Source organism: Pundamilia nyererei, unplaced genomic scaffold, assembly GCF_000239375.1.
Source record: "Pundamilia nyererei isolate P.nyererei 1_Seehausen unplaced genomic scaffold, PunNye1.0 scaffold00017, whole genome shotgun sequence".
In the NCBI taxonomy this organism is placed as follows: Eukaryota; Metazoa; Chordata; class Actinopteri; order Cichliformes; family Cichlidae; genus Pundamilia; species Pundamilia nyererei.
The window spans coordinates 2,169,625-2,182,732 of record NW_005187418.1 but is presented as its reverse complement, the minus strand read 5'-3'; the positions used below and the strand labels follow the sequence as shown (position 1 = coordinate 2,182,732).

Below are 13,108 nucleotides of genomic sequence, written 5' to 3'. Positions count from 1 at the left end.
TGTACTACTGTTTGCCTGATCTTGTGCAGAGGTGCATACTGTTGAAGTGAAAATGAGTAATATGCATCTCTCCCATTTGACCCAGATTAGCATGCTGTAATCTGTAACATGGAGATTAACTCATCAGATCTGTGACCAGTTGTGTTTATTATGGCTGGAGCTGTTTTTATTATGCCACTTGGTCACAACTCCATCTGGCACTGTACTAAACAAAATCTCCTGAAATGTAAACAGAAGCATTATAACCCCAACCAATGGGAATATGTGATTGGTAGTGTCTGTGAAAAAGTTCTGCCCAGATTTGCATGAAAGTGTGAGCAAGATTTTGCCCAATAATTGGACATTTTGCACCATATCATCACAAATGCCCGTCACACTGAAATAGGAAGAATATCACAAGCGATCCTAGTCCTTCTAAATCCAAAGACTTGACTGATGTATGGTGTGGAGTGTGCTTTTAACCGTGGCAGAAGTATGCCATCTCACACTGTTCTTTGTTCGCACTGTTCCCTCAGTAACAGAAAGTCTTCATAGAAACAACATGAGCCAAAGTAAGCGCTGAAGTCATTTATTAAACACTTAAATAAAGCCATTTGAAGCATTATTTATCCAATAACTCCAGACATCTCCAGGCTGAGGTGTCCGAAAGGTGGACGCTCACTGTGTCACCAATTTATCTCTTTCACTCAAGACTTTCTTTTCAATCTTTAAAGTCTGATTGATGCCAAATTAAAACAAAGACTGCATCCAGTCCATTTACAGTTGTTTGCTGTTCCACTTGGCTCTCGATCTGAAAGTCACCAGTCCCAGTAATGTCCTCTGTAGCTCTACGTGGCCTCCTCTGCTTTAGGAGCTGCCTCTGCGCTTCCATCCGAGGTCTGCTGTTTGATATACTGCTGGAGCAGCTGTGACAGGTGGGCCGGGTGGCGCTGCAGCAGGTAAGCTGTGTGGGAAGTCAGCATGGAGAGCCCGCTCACCACCTCGCCCTGGATGACAGTCATTGACGGCAGTTTGGAGAGGCTCACGATGCCCTGTGCACTCAGCAGCGTGTTGTCTATGCAGGCTCCTGATGAAAGAAGAGCAAAGATCATTACAGATATTTGCAGTGGATTCCTTCCATTTCTGGACTGATCTGAAATCTGTTTTACTGAGACAGGCTTCAGCTGGCAAAATATTATCTGTTTAATTTTACAAACAGTTTTTAACACCGGTTCTCAAACTTGGGTTAATAAGCCTGATTTGGTGCAGATTCAGTGTTGGAGGGTTTGAAAACACACTTCCATTTAAGGAAGTGGACATGCAGACAAAGCGAACGTCTGTAGAGGACAGACTGAATTTGAATAAACGTACCCAGTAGTGTCATCTGTGGGCTGCCCCTCAGAGTCGTCAGCATCTCTTTCACCTTCGGCTCTTTGCTAACAAACATAACCGTTGGGCCGACGAACAGAAGACCCATGTTGCAGTAAATGGAGTCACTCAGGAACGACCGCACGACCTGAAAACAAACAACTGTGAATTAGAAGATTAATGATCCTTGATGTGAAATTGTGCAGCAGGATGTTCTTCTATATGAAGGACGCTGTGAGCTAAAAAGCTGCAGACAGAAACAACAACTCAAAGTTTATCGTCTTATGTATCATCAGAAAATGATTTATTGTTGCTGTTATAGTTTATGTAAAGTATAAGGGATGGTCCTGGGTGCCATCAGACAGTGAACAAATTCAGTCGTTACGCTGGGCGTCGACTTGACATTGGTTACACTTTTCAGAAGGTGCACATCAGGTTACGTGGAAGGTTAAGGCGTGGTTAAATAAGTTATGACATAGATTCGCCACAGAAGTCTAAATCACGCATTAGAAGTATTACAGGACTACTCATCCGTGGAGTGTGCAGCTGTCAACATTCAAGAGAATATAATCCACACTTTGTTGTCCTTTCTGACCCTAAAAATGTTACCAAAAACACCGTCTATTACTTAGATTTGGATTAATGAAAGCTGTTTTATTATGTTATTATTCAGAAACATCTCAAACGTATTTGATTCCCGATAAATAGGAAACGTCACAGAATCAACAACGTCAGTCTTACCTTGTTGGGGAAGAACTTGACGGTGATGTTGTGTTTATAAAGTCTGTGCCTGAGAGTCATCATGTCTTCAGCACTGCTGCTGCTGTTCTGGACCACGGCGATCATTTTACAATCCTCAAACAACTTCTTCAACTCCCTCTTCATTAGTAAGGTCAAATCATTATCCTGAAGGAATGAGACGGAAGAGATTGACACTCAGTAAAACACGAGACCTGCAGACCAAACCAGGAAAAAAAAGACTACTACTTGAACAAAAGGACATAAGTGCATACTTTCAAAATCTGCTTGAAGTACCAAAATAAAAGCCCAATTAATTCTGTAATGTGTAAAATTCTGGTTCCAAAAAATGTTTTTATCATTTACCTACTGAGCAGCAGAAAATATATCGTATTGTACTGTAAAAGATGAAGCTTTCAGGTAAAAAATAACCTAATCTTTGAAAGTGGTAAGAGTAGATAAAGTTCTGAATAAGCTTTACATCTATCAGAGTTTTTATACACAGTTGTTATGCTACTTTTTAAAAAAGACATCCAAAGCAACAGACAGTACACAAGAGTGCAGGCAGGGTGGCGACATGTGTCGAGGTGACAGAAGCATAGCAGTACAAGTAAAAGGTAAGATTTTAAAGAGGTTAGTGAGACCTGCTATGATGTATGGTTTGGAAACTATAGTACTGACAAAAAGACTGGAGGCCAAGTTTAAGATGTAAAGATTTTCATTGGGAATGAGCGAGATGGACAGGATTAGAAATGAGTACATGAGAAGGACAACTTAGAGGGGTAAGGTTAAGAAGGTTTGGACATGTTTAGAGGTGGGATAGTGGATATACTGAACAAAGGATCGTTGGAGCTGCAAGCAAGAAGAAAAGAGGGAGAGCACAGAGACAATTAGTGAAGGAGGACATGAAGAGGGTTGGTGTGACAGAGGAGAATGCTCTGTCACATCATGGGATAGGGTAGGGTAACCGTGCAAGTTAAAGGTTTCATAATGACCAAGCGAAAAATAAATATGATAATATTGCAAATATTTAAATGAAACCAACTTTTCCAATTACCTTGCAAATTAAATACAAAGAGCAGATGTGGAAGATAAAGTTTATCACGTCCTTAAGCACGTGTACAAACACTGTTGTATATTCCCATTTCTTTTGCAACAGTTATTAAACTGCTCCATCAGCTGCTGACTGCCTGGTAAAAGTTGTTTGGGATGCAATGCCAAATGCCGGTTTTTAAGCAACATATTTCAAAGGTTTTGTAAACCTAAGCCAATCCAAGAAATAAGCACACAATGCTGAGCAGTCCTATATGAAGTGAGACTTGTTCCGATAGTGCAGGCTTTCAGTAAAAGGCTGAACATGCTGGTGTGTTACCTCCTGGACGTGTTTGGTCTGGGACGGGTAAGCGCCTGGAGGAAACTCCCGTGCGGGGGGGATGTACTGAGTAACCGCTAGCAGCTTCTGTTTCTGGATGTGCAGAGGCTTCCTGTGGCGGGTCACAGCCTTGGACCCGTGTCGGATACTCTGTGTGAGGGGAAGCCATCCTGAAAGCCACAAATGTCAGGTAAATGTCTGCTGTACAACCTGTCAGTGAGCGCTGCGGAGCTAACATCGACTAACTGAGCGTAATAACAGCTAAAAACTGAGTCCCCGCTAACGCTACTAACAGTAGCTAGTTGCTGAAAATTAGACAGACTAACCAGAACCGCAATGTTTAAAAAAGAAAAAGTAATGGTATAAGTATAGTACTTTACCCTGTTTTGGGAGCAATTTCGAACACAAGGTCGCCGCCATCTTTCACAGGAAAACGTCGTTATTCAGGAAAGTGACGAACGCATGCGTGCTGCGTTTACTGACATGTCGGCAAAAAGAAAACCTTCCTCATATTTAACAAACTTTAAGTGTAAAAAGAAAACAAAATTACCTAAATGAAGCTGTGCTTTGTGACGAACACGTCGGAAAACATTTAAAAACTGATAACCTGTATCCATATACGTATTATCTAAATAATTTGGCTAAAATAATAAGCAAATTGCTGCAATGCCGGAGAAGAGACTCCAAGTGTGCTTGTACGCGAACGCGTCCTAGCGTAATGACGTACCATTACCGACGTTCGGTTTTTTTTTGTTTGTTTGCGTTTTTAGTTCATATGAAAATAAATCCGTAGATTACATAGTTTCTAAATAAGTAGAGTAAAATGTGATTTTAAAATCGCTGATTTTCGTACAGCATTCGTTTGCGTAACATTTTACGTAAGGGAGCGTTACGTCAGCGTGTGTTTTACAGGCATGAGGCGCATACTCAGTACGATTATATTGAGACATATTTGCTTTATTGGAGGAAATCTGCCCTCTCGTGCCACTAGGATAGTAGGGCTGCCGCGCGTTTTTACCTCGAAATACTGCAGCGGAACCAGTATGGACCTGAGTAACATGAGGAAGAGGTACAAAGGAGATCTGGAGGTGAGAAACTGCTGAGTTACCTGCGTTGGGATACAATGTATTGAGTCATGTAACTGAAGCCACTCTGTCAGTGCTCTGCAAATGCAAGGTCACGATATGAACCCAGAATTAGATGTGCAAAAAAAAAAATACAGTGAGTGTGCACAGCTGGAATCTAATCTGGCTGCCATGGATAGAGTCTGTGACCAGATCCCACTGCGTTAAATGTTTCCGTATGGGTTGCGTCTTACTTCAGTGAATTACTTTTTCATCTACATTGCTAAATGAATACAGTAATTAACTATTATTTTAGTAGCTTCAAAATCTGGTTATCATCTTCAGCTTTCATCAGTTAACCTACACATGCATGTGCTTGGGCTGGGAGCCGGAGTACCTGGATATAAAAAGCCACGCAGGCACATTGAGGTCATTGAGACTTAACACAGAAAGGCCCCAGGAGGTTCAAAACAGGGAAGTTATTGCTGTGAGGGACACTGCTATCCTTGTTTTTGTTTTTAAGCACGTTTCGTGTGAGATTCATATGAACTGATATCATTTAATGAAACACACACCCCTGAGTAGTACTGAAAAATGACCACAACAACAACAAAATATTGATGAATGGTGTGCTGTCACCACCATTAAAATGGGACATCCTAGCTGTAGCTGTAGATGATGCTACACACTTTTATCCTTTGTCCCTCATCCCACATATTCAGATGATATCCCACATATTGGTTGGCTCTAGTATTTAAAACCATTACCCATAAAATCTGGCTTATATCTTCCCGGATAAAGTGCCAGTTAACAGTTTTTTTCACTTATCCCATGCTTAACAGGGAAAAGTGCAAGGGAAGTCACTAGTACAAAGTCATGAGCTCTGCAGATTTCTGCAGGATATGATGTATAGAAACTACCAAAAAGAGAAGGAAAAACTACTGAGTGGGTCAAGCCTGTGAAATAATATGGGTTTAAGAATACTATCGAGCAAAAATCTTCCTTTTATTCTTATTGTTTGGAAAGTTGCATTCAGATAAAAGGCTGTGTAATTATTGTCCCACACAAATTTACTTTTAGGAAGTTTGCATCTGGTCACGCTGTATACAGCTGGAGAAAGCAGGTGTTCCCCAGATGTTTCACACCTCAGCTTTGACCTCTAAATAGGACATATTTCTCTGGCATGTTTAAAAGTGATAAACACAATTGAATAATTCATTAAATCGTAATTATACTGCCTACAGCCTGTACTCACTATAATCCAAAAGCATCAGTGAATCATTTGAATCCTGCATTATGTAAAAGTGGCTGTTTTCCTGTGTTTTTTTACATCTGTATCGGTTGTTTTGTTTCCAGTGCTTTGAGGAGAGTCAGCTCGTGTCTCTCGACCCCATCAAGCAGTTTGGAAACTGGTTTGATGAAGCCACCAAGTGTCCTGAAATAGGAGAGTCCAATGCTATGTGCCTCGCCACTGCCACCAAGTAAGAAACGCTGCCCCCCGAACAGATTGGAGCTGATTTCTTTTCACAGTTTTGTACAATTAATCGTATCTGTTGTGTACTCAGTGATGGACGTCCGTCCGCTCGCATGGTCCTCCTGAAAGGTTACAGCAGTGAAGGTTTCCGTTTCTTCACCAACTATGAGAGCAGAAAGGGCTGCGAGCTGGTAAGAAGCATCTTTATCGCTGACTCTGTCAGCAGCCGTCTACATCCATGCTCTGCTTCTTTTGCCCTCAGGTGGTTTTGAATAAATGTGTAATTCTTCCTGTTTCCTGTGTTATTGTCTCACAGATAGTGCATTACTGTGTTTAAATGCTATTATTGAGTCCAGCTCTTTTGCTTTTATCAATAATGTATTTCTTAAGCGAGTAGTTAGCAGGCACAGAAAATTACAAATCAACATCTGTATCAGTCATACAAACAAAAATGGCACCAATTCACTGGTTTGAGCTTTGGAAATACATTTCTATGACTTTGGGGACAATAAACTCTTTATCTTTGGATTTTTGCCCATAATTTATGCAGAACACGTTATCAAGCCATTTCTTTGCTTTAGAGTTTCAAAGGGTTTTTGATGCCTTCATGAGCCAAGGCTGAGATGGTTTTAGCGCACACAGACGAGGGATAGTGGATATAATGGACAAAATATAATGACTATGGAGCTGCCAGGCAGGAAGAAGAGAAGAAGACCACACAGAAGGTTCATGTTAGATGCCAGTTATAGGGTGAGATGGAAGCAGGTGATCCACTGATTTTAGACATCTTTAAAAAAAACATTTGAAAATGCATTTTTATTCTTTGCTTTTACTGATACTTTTACTGATAAGTACTGATTGCTTTCTGAAGACTTTGTTTTTATTATTCTAAATAAAAATTATATCGCGGGAATTTTTTATTCATCAGGTTTCAAATGTTTTGCATGAATTTTTATATGCATTGTCTCCTTTTTGTCTTAAATCAAATACTGACACTTGTCGCCCCTTGTTGATAAAGTCTGCCTCCATCTCACCCTGTGTCCAGCATCCTCCACTGTCACAACAACCCTATGCATGTCCTCCTTCACTTCATCCATGAATCTTTAAGGCTTCTTCTGTGTTGTCGGGTCCTCTGATCACTTTCTTCTCCACAGGAGAGCAATCCGCATGCATGCCTGGTCTTCTACTGGGAACCACTGAACAGACAGGTGCAGAAACCTTAATTTTACTATTACGTTTTAATATTACGTTCTTCTTTAAACTTTTTATTTTCATAGTAAATGTAAGTTAAATTTAATTTTGATTTTCAGATTCGCATTGAAGGCACCGTGGAGCGGATCCCCTACCAGAGCTCCTGCGATTATTTCCACTCCCGGCCAAAGAGCAGCCAGGTCGGCGCTGTCGTGAGCCGACAAAGCACTACTGTGCCTAACAGAGATGTAAGCGCCGAAGCTGCTCCACCTGCACGTTGTAGGTGATGCGTACAATGTCTAAGTCTCAGTTTTCACAATTTCTTTCAGTATCTGAGGCAGAAAAATGCAGAACTGGAGGAGAAGTACAAGGACACAGAGGTGCCTATGCCTGATTACTGGTAAACCTTTGCTCTTAATTAAAGTTAATAACATGTTGGTACGGCTTCTTAAAGCTTTTTCGGTTCGTTGCCTTTAACTGTCCCATGATTTTCTTTTCCAATAGGGGCGGCTACATCGTAAAGCCTTTTTCAATAGAGTTCTGGCAGGGACAGACAAACAGACTTCACGACCGCATCGTCTTCACCAAGCTGAAGGACGGAGAGTCCGAGCTGGGAGAGTTTCAGCACGCTGCAGAGGGAGGCTGGGTGTACCAGCGACTGTCCCCATGAGGAGCATCAGCAGGCTGTGAAATAAAGGAGAAGGACATGTTTCATCTCGACTATCACTGATTTAAAAAGATCACCATCTTTACCTCACATTAATAACCTTGCATAGGTGCTGTTGTGCGCAGTTTATCAACAAGCCAAATGTCACTGTGCCGTTTTTGAGGTGAACCATGTGTGCTAAGTGGATAAGTGGAGCAGCGTGGCACAATCTGACTGTGCAACTTTTGAGTTTTCCATGCTTTGTAATGGAAAAAGGGCACTGGCCTGAAAAAGTGGAGCAAACTTTACCCACTCAAAATAATGATTAACAGTATGGCTGTGGTTGTTTAACAGTGCAGTCGTTGACCTTCTAGGACATGAAAACTGTTTCTTATTTCTTAAAAAGCACAATCTGTTCCACTCATCAACACTTAGCTGCTGTTCTTCTCCATTGGTGTGATTATTTCTGTACAGGTGTGTAGTTTTCTAAAGAAAATATGGAAAATTGAGACAATTGCTTGAGAAAGAAAGAAAAGTGTGACTGTTTTGCTAATTATGCATTCAGAACATCATCTTTGGCCATAACCTGAACAATAAATATAAAAATGAATTTAGAGGCTTTTATATGGGGAATATGAGAGCATGCTCAATGTGTCATCTTAGAATTTATGACAAAGAGAGCTTGTTCCTCATGAGAAAACTAATATTTGTTTCAAATTCATTGTTGTCTCTAGACAGAGTTTACTGCCTCAGTCGTGTTAGCAACTCGTGAAAAAATCACAAGTCTGTTAACTGAACAACTAAAGTATATTTTTCTTCTACTTGGTGACAAATATGATTTTACACTTACAAATGGAAAATATGTGACCTGTACTGGTGGTTAACTTAATTTAAATTGATTGTATCAGGCTTAAATCTATGGCAGTGACTGCCTTTTAATAGTGACATTAAAAGAGCACGTGATGTCATTTGTGCCAACTGTTGTGTGTCCTGTATTGTTTGAGGATGAAATTGTGGTATATAGCTTGAAGTAACTGTGGGAAAATAGCTATTAATAAAGTTTTAATTTGCAACTGAGGACAGAGTGTGCGTTTGACCAGCAGATGTCAGTAGCACAGCTAACACAAACAGGCTGAACAGCTCACTAACCCCAAAGAACGACCTCACCAAGATCATCGCGTTTAAACAGGCCACCATCTGCATGTTAAAAGCTCTCCTCGCTGTAGACTCCAGCACAAACAGAAGAAAATCTTACATGTTAACAACTTTTATATTTATTACAAACAAAAAAGCATCTCAGAAAAAAATTACAGACAGCATTTCTTGTTGTTGATGTGTCACATGCAATGGCTGCAGGAGTTATTTGGACAGTTAAACCAACAAAACAGCATGAAGTTATTTCACAATGACATATACAGATATTTGATTTGTACAAAAGCACAATTAGCATACCCAAGTCATGTTTTCTGATATGATTGTATCCATAAATTGTACCGTGGTCACCTGGGGCAACCTCCAGGCTCGAAAAACAAAGCCAAAACCTGCAGTTCCTCTAAAAGCCTGGCTCCAGATATGAGTCAGTCTGAATTTACAGCTTGAATTTTGTCCCTGTAGCTAATTCCCCCCTTAACAGCAACTATGAGAGGATGATTTTCTTTTAAAGAACTGACTTTTTTAAAGCATATTAAGGCTTAAAGCTTGCATTATTACGGTTGTGGCTGGAGTGACAGACATTGATATAGGCAACTGTAGCTTGCCATGTACATTTCAAAACATCTAAACCATGTTGGTGCCTTTTAGAGCATTTTAAAGGAATTTCTGCCACTTTTCTTCCTGTGTGATCAGCTGTACTGACCGATACTGAACATTATCGAAACTCTGCGGTTTATGACTGCACCTATCTAATCAGGCTTTCTAGGGCTAGCTGATAATTTAGAACTCCACCCTCTTATCCAACTTCTACATCCAAGGAAACCAACGTGAATTTAGATGTTTTCATATGTGAAACATGAGAGCATTTTTCAGGGTGTCAACTTAGAATTCATGACAATGAGAGCTGTAATTTGCACATGTATTCCTCACAAGTAAACGTTTAATATTTGTGGCTGCAAAATATGTTGTCAAACTGACTGTTGCCTCGAGAAAAAGTTGACATTGTTGCATGTTTGGATGACAAGATCAACATGGTGATCGTTAATGGTTACATTAATCTTTTATATACAATCTATAATTTTCATTTAAGAACATGTGGAAACAAGGATGGATGAAAGATGTTTGTCCTTCCCCGTTTGGGGATATTTTACTTGACAAGTGTATATAGATATATAAATAAATACATATAATTTACTTTAACATTTTGTTTCTTAGAGCTGAGAAATTCAAGTCTTTTCAATGATGACTTGATACTTTTGGGGGCCTTTATATTTGAAAGCATCCACCATAATGTTTCAGATGTAATCAGTGACGTCAAGTCTTTGGTCATAAAAATGTAATAAAAATTTCCTTTGACATTTAACAAAACATAAAAACCTGAAACATAACATTACATCTACAACATTAAAAAATGAAAACTTAAATGACACCAATGTTACATTTGAATCATGAGGCGAGAATTCCCCAAATTTTCCTTCATGTCATTTTTGAAAATATAAAACAACAGCGTGAGCACAAGGAAGTATATATAAAAGTTAAAAGACAGAAAATCTGGAGAAAAATGTGTCCAGGGCTGTGTTTAGTTCCCGTCTGCCGGGTGGATGTTTAAATTTTGACACCTCGTTGTTTATTTAAGTGTCTTTTTTTCTTGTGTTTACCTGTGTGTGGTGAATAGTAGCACAGTAGTGGTACATGTAGGACAACATGGTGGTGTTTGCATACATTCAAGCCATCTTTGAAGCTTCTTATGTGTATATGACACATTACTGATCAAGTATGTGCATTTTCTGTGCTATTTCTCTGTCTTCTTTTTATGATTCTCTTGACTGAGGTTGTTGTCTGCAAACAGATTTGGGTTCTCGGCCAGCGTGACGCGGACCCTCTTCTTCTCCTTGTAGCGGCCGGAGTTGGAGACCTTGACGTGGCGTCCTTTGGTGGCAGATTTATCGACGATTTTCTCCAGTTTGGCATTCAACTGGCTGTCCAGTTCTGGAGAGCCGTTACTACTCGGGTGGTCTTTGTTCCCAGTGTTACTGCCATGCTCTGCTGGGATTTCATACAGAACCTTGGATTCAGACTTCTTCTTGCGTGAGAAGGTCAGCCTCCACCAGCTTGAGTCAGCCATGGCACCAACAGAGACTGGAGGATCGACCTGTAAAGTTCAGAGATCTTAGCGTGTGGTGAGCAATAGCAAAGAATTCTAGGTAAATAAAGTGTTTTAGCATTACTTTGTACACTTCAAAACAGCATTTATTCTGTCAGTTTTAATGCAGACATGTTAGTCAGTCTTTATCGATACAAAAAGTCTTTTTATTTCCATCTATAAATGCATATCTAAATGTAGTCAGGAAAGGGTCTAGGCCACAAAAGAACTACAGTATGTACAGCTAGATCAAAACTTGGTAGAATTTTGAAATATACCGAGTCTCTTTATCACTATCATTTGACCAGAGGAAGATTTGAAACCAGTCAAACATTTACATTTATTCATACCTGGTCAACAATATAAATAAGAGCTTTGTAGTGTTACGAATCAACTGAATAGCCAAGTATTTATGAAACTTTAATGTATCACTTGCAACCAGTTTTAATTTAAAGGTCTGAAATCATGAAAGGCTAAGCTGGAGAAAGTTTGGTAGTGGCAGTCAAGACAGCATCATCAGCATAAAAATGTACATTACACTTCTGAGTGGGAAATTACACTGAATAAATGCACGTTGAAAGTAATTAACAGTGGGCCCGGTGTTGATCCCTGAGAGACGCCATTATCAGCCATGTTTTTTCTGTCAAATTGTTTTTGCTAACGTCAATAAAATTCAGGTTTTAATATAAAAATACAAAACATTGGATTAGATTATCATAACTCAAAATGTACTTTAAGAAGTAATTCAGTAGTTTGTATAAAATAAACTCCAGTTCCACTTACTTGTTTTTTTTTTCCATTTTGAATTAATTAAAATTATTTAAAGGTGATTTTATGTGGTAAATTGCAAAGCCTCGTACACAGAGGTGGCCTAAAGTTTTACAAGGCCTTGAGCAGGATTTGATTAAAGGCCCTCAGCCACCCACATCAGCAAAGCCACTATTAGCTATATTGCCCTTGCCAAACCATTTCTGCATTACGCATCTAACACAACAATTCTAATGGCTTAGTTATTCTGTGCTGGAAAGAAATACAATAAACAAGCAGATGATGATTTTTAAAACAAGTTCACTGTTTTAATTTTTTTTAAATTGTGCAAAAGGGCAGCACAGTCACAAAGAATTTACCACAGACTGAAATATTATTTTATGTAACAGCGCAAATTTAAAAACAGTGTTAAATAAATTAAATGGAAACTAACTGTCTAGAGAGTAAAAATAGGTTAACACTGTAATTGCTGTTTCCATACAATATCCCCTGAGCTCACCACCCCTTGACATTTCTGTTATTGTTGTTATTGTTAGTGAATGTTAATAATAAATAACTTGCAAAAGCTCAGCGCTCACAGTGAATGATTAAACCGGTCAGTTAACATATTTATTAAATTAACTGGGGGCCCTCTGCTGATTTGGGGGCCCCCAAGCAGCTGCTTCTGTGTGAATTTTGCGTGTTGTCTATGCTGCTGCGCTTGTTTCCCCAGGTAGCTCTGGTTTCTCCTGCTATTGAAAAACATGTTAAATTAGTACCACCTCTATTGCCCCAGGGCATTCTCCTTTAATCTCAGCAGTTTCACTTCCGGGTTTAATAAAGATTAAAGCAATGATATTACAGTGTAGGAAAACCCAGAGGTTTGCAACAGTCATTTATGGATGTTAGTTAAATTTATACAAGCTCTGCCACACTTCATTGTTTTATATTTGTTCCTCTGTGTTTTAGTTCATTTGCTCAGGATGTCCTTTATTTCATGCGAGAACAGCAAAGCTGTAAAACTGTGACTGAAGTTCTTTGATAAGAACTTTAATTGATCTGAAGTTAAATTATACATATAGCATGTAATCAAAAGATTTAAATCCTGAAATTCATTTATAAGGTTTTTAAAGGGAAAATGCATTAATATTTGAAGTTCTGCTAACTTACAATAACTATAGCTCCAATTACTTACATTTAATGTCAAAAAGTAGATGCAAATTTTTCACTTGTA

At 39.2% G+C, this 13,108-nt stretch overlaps 3 protein-coding genes across 3 annotated transcripts; 1 reads left to right on the top strand and 2 right to left on the bottom strand.

The window, feature by feature from the left end:
- Positions 1-552: 552 nt before the first annotated feature.
- On the bottom strand, positions 553-3,953 carry mrpl10 (mitochondrial ribosomal protein L10). The gene is made up of 5 exons (XM_005725803.1): positions 3,838-3,953; positions 3,458-3,627; positions 2,089-2,253; positions 1,351-1,495; positions 553-1,066 (listed from the first exon to the last, which is right to left on the bottom strand). Exons 1-5 carry the CDS (start codon positions 3,875-3,877, stop codon positions 828-830), a joined length of 759 nt encoding a protein of 252 aa, XP_005725860.1. The 5' UTR covers positions 3,878-3,953; the 3' UTR covers positions 553-827.
- Positions 3,954-4,207: 254 nt separating this feature from the next.
- On the top strand, positions 4,208-7,898 carry pnpo (pyridoxamine 5'-phosphate oxidase). Its single transcript, XM_005725804.1, has 7 exons — positions 4,208-4,545; positions 5,878-6,002; positions 6,087-6,186; positions 7,150-7,203; positions 7,306-7,434; positions 7,516-7,586; positions 7,691-7,898. The coding sequence occupies exons 1-7, from the start codon at positions 4,372-4,374 to the stop codon at positions 7,854-7,856; spliced, it is 819 nt and encodes a 272-aa protein (XP_005725861.1). The 5' UTR covers positions 4,208-4,371; the 3' UTR covers positions 7,857-7,898.
- A 2,878-nt stretch (positions 7,899-10,776) lies between these two features.
- prr15lb (proline rich 15 like b) lies at positions 10,777-11,109 on the bottom strand. Its single transcript, XM_005725802.1, has one exon. The coding sequence runs from the start codon at positions 11,107-11,109 to the stop codon at positions 10,777-10,779; it is 333 nt and encodes a 110-aa protein (XP_005725859.1).
- Between the last annotated feature and the right edge of the window lie 1,999 nt (positions 11,110-13,108).

Excerpts from the sequence above, each read along its gene's own strand:
- mrpl10 (XM_005725803.1), bottom strand. The coding sequence starts at position 3,877 with ATGGCGGCGACCTTGTGTTCGAAATTGCTCCCAAAACAGG. Across the intron at positions 3,628-3,837 it reads GAAATTGCTCCCAAAACAGG|GATGGCTTCCCCTCACACAG; the intron begins GTAAAGTACTAT and ends TGTGGCTTTCAG. Across the intron at positions 1,496-2,088 it reads TCAAGTTCTTCCCCAACAAG|GTCGTGCGGTCGTTCCTGAG; the intron begins GTAAGACTGACG and ends GTTTGTTTTCAG.
- prr15lb (XM_005725802.1), bottom strand. The coding sequence starts at position 11,109 with ATGGCTGACTCAAGCTGGTGGAGGCTGACCTTCTCACGCAAGAAGAAG.
- pnpo (XM_005725804.1), top strand. The coding sequence starts at position 4,372 with ATGAGGCGCATACTCAGTACGATTATATTGAGACATATTTGCTTTATT. Across the intron at positions 6,003-6,086 it reads TGCCTCGCCACTGCCACCAA|TGATGGACGTCCGTCCGCTC; the intron begins GTAAGAAACGCT and ends TTGTGTACTCAG. Across the intron at positions 6,187-7,149 it reads GCAGAAAGGGCTGCGAGCTG|GAGAGCAATCCGCATGCATG; the intron begins GTAAGAAGCATC and ends TCTTCTCCACAG.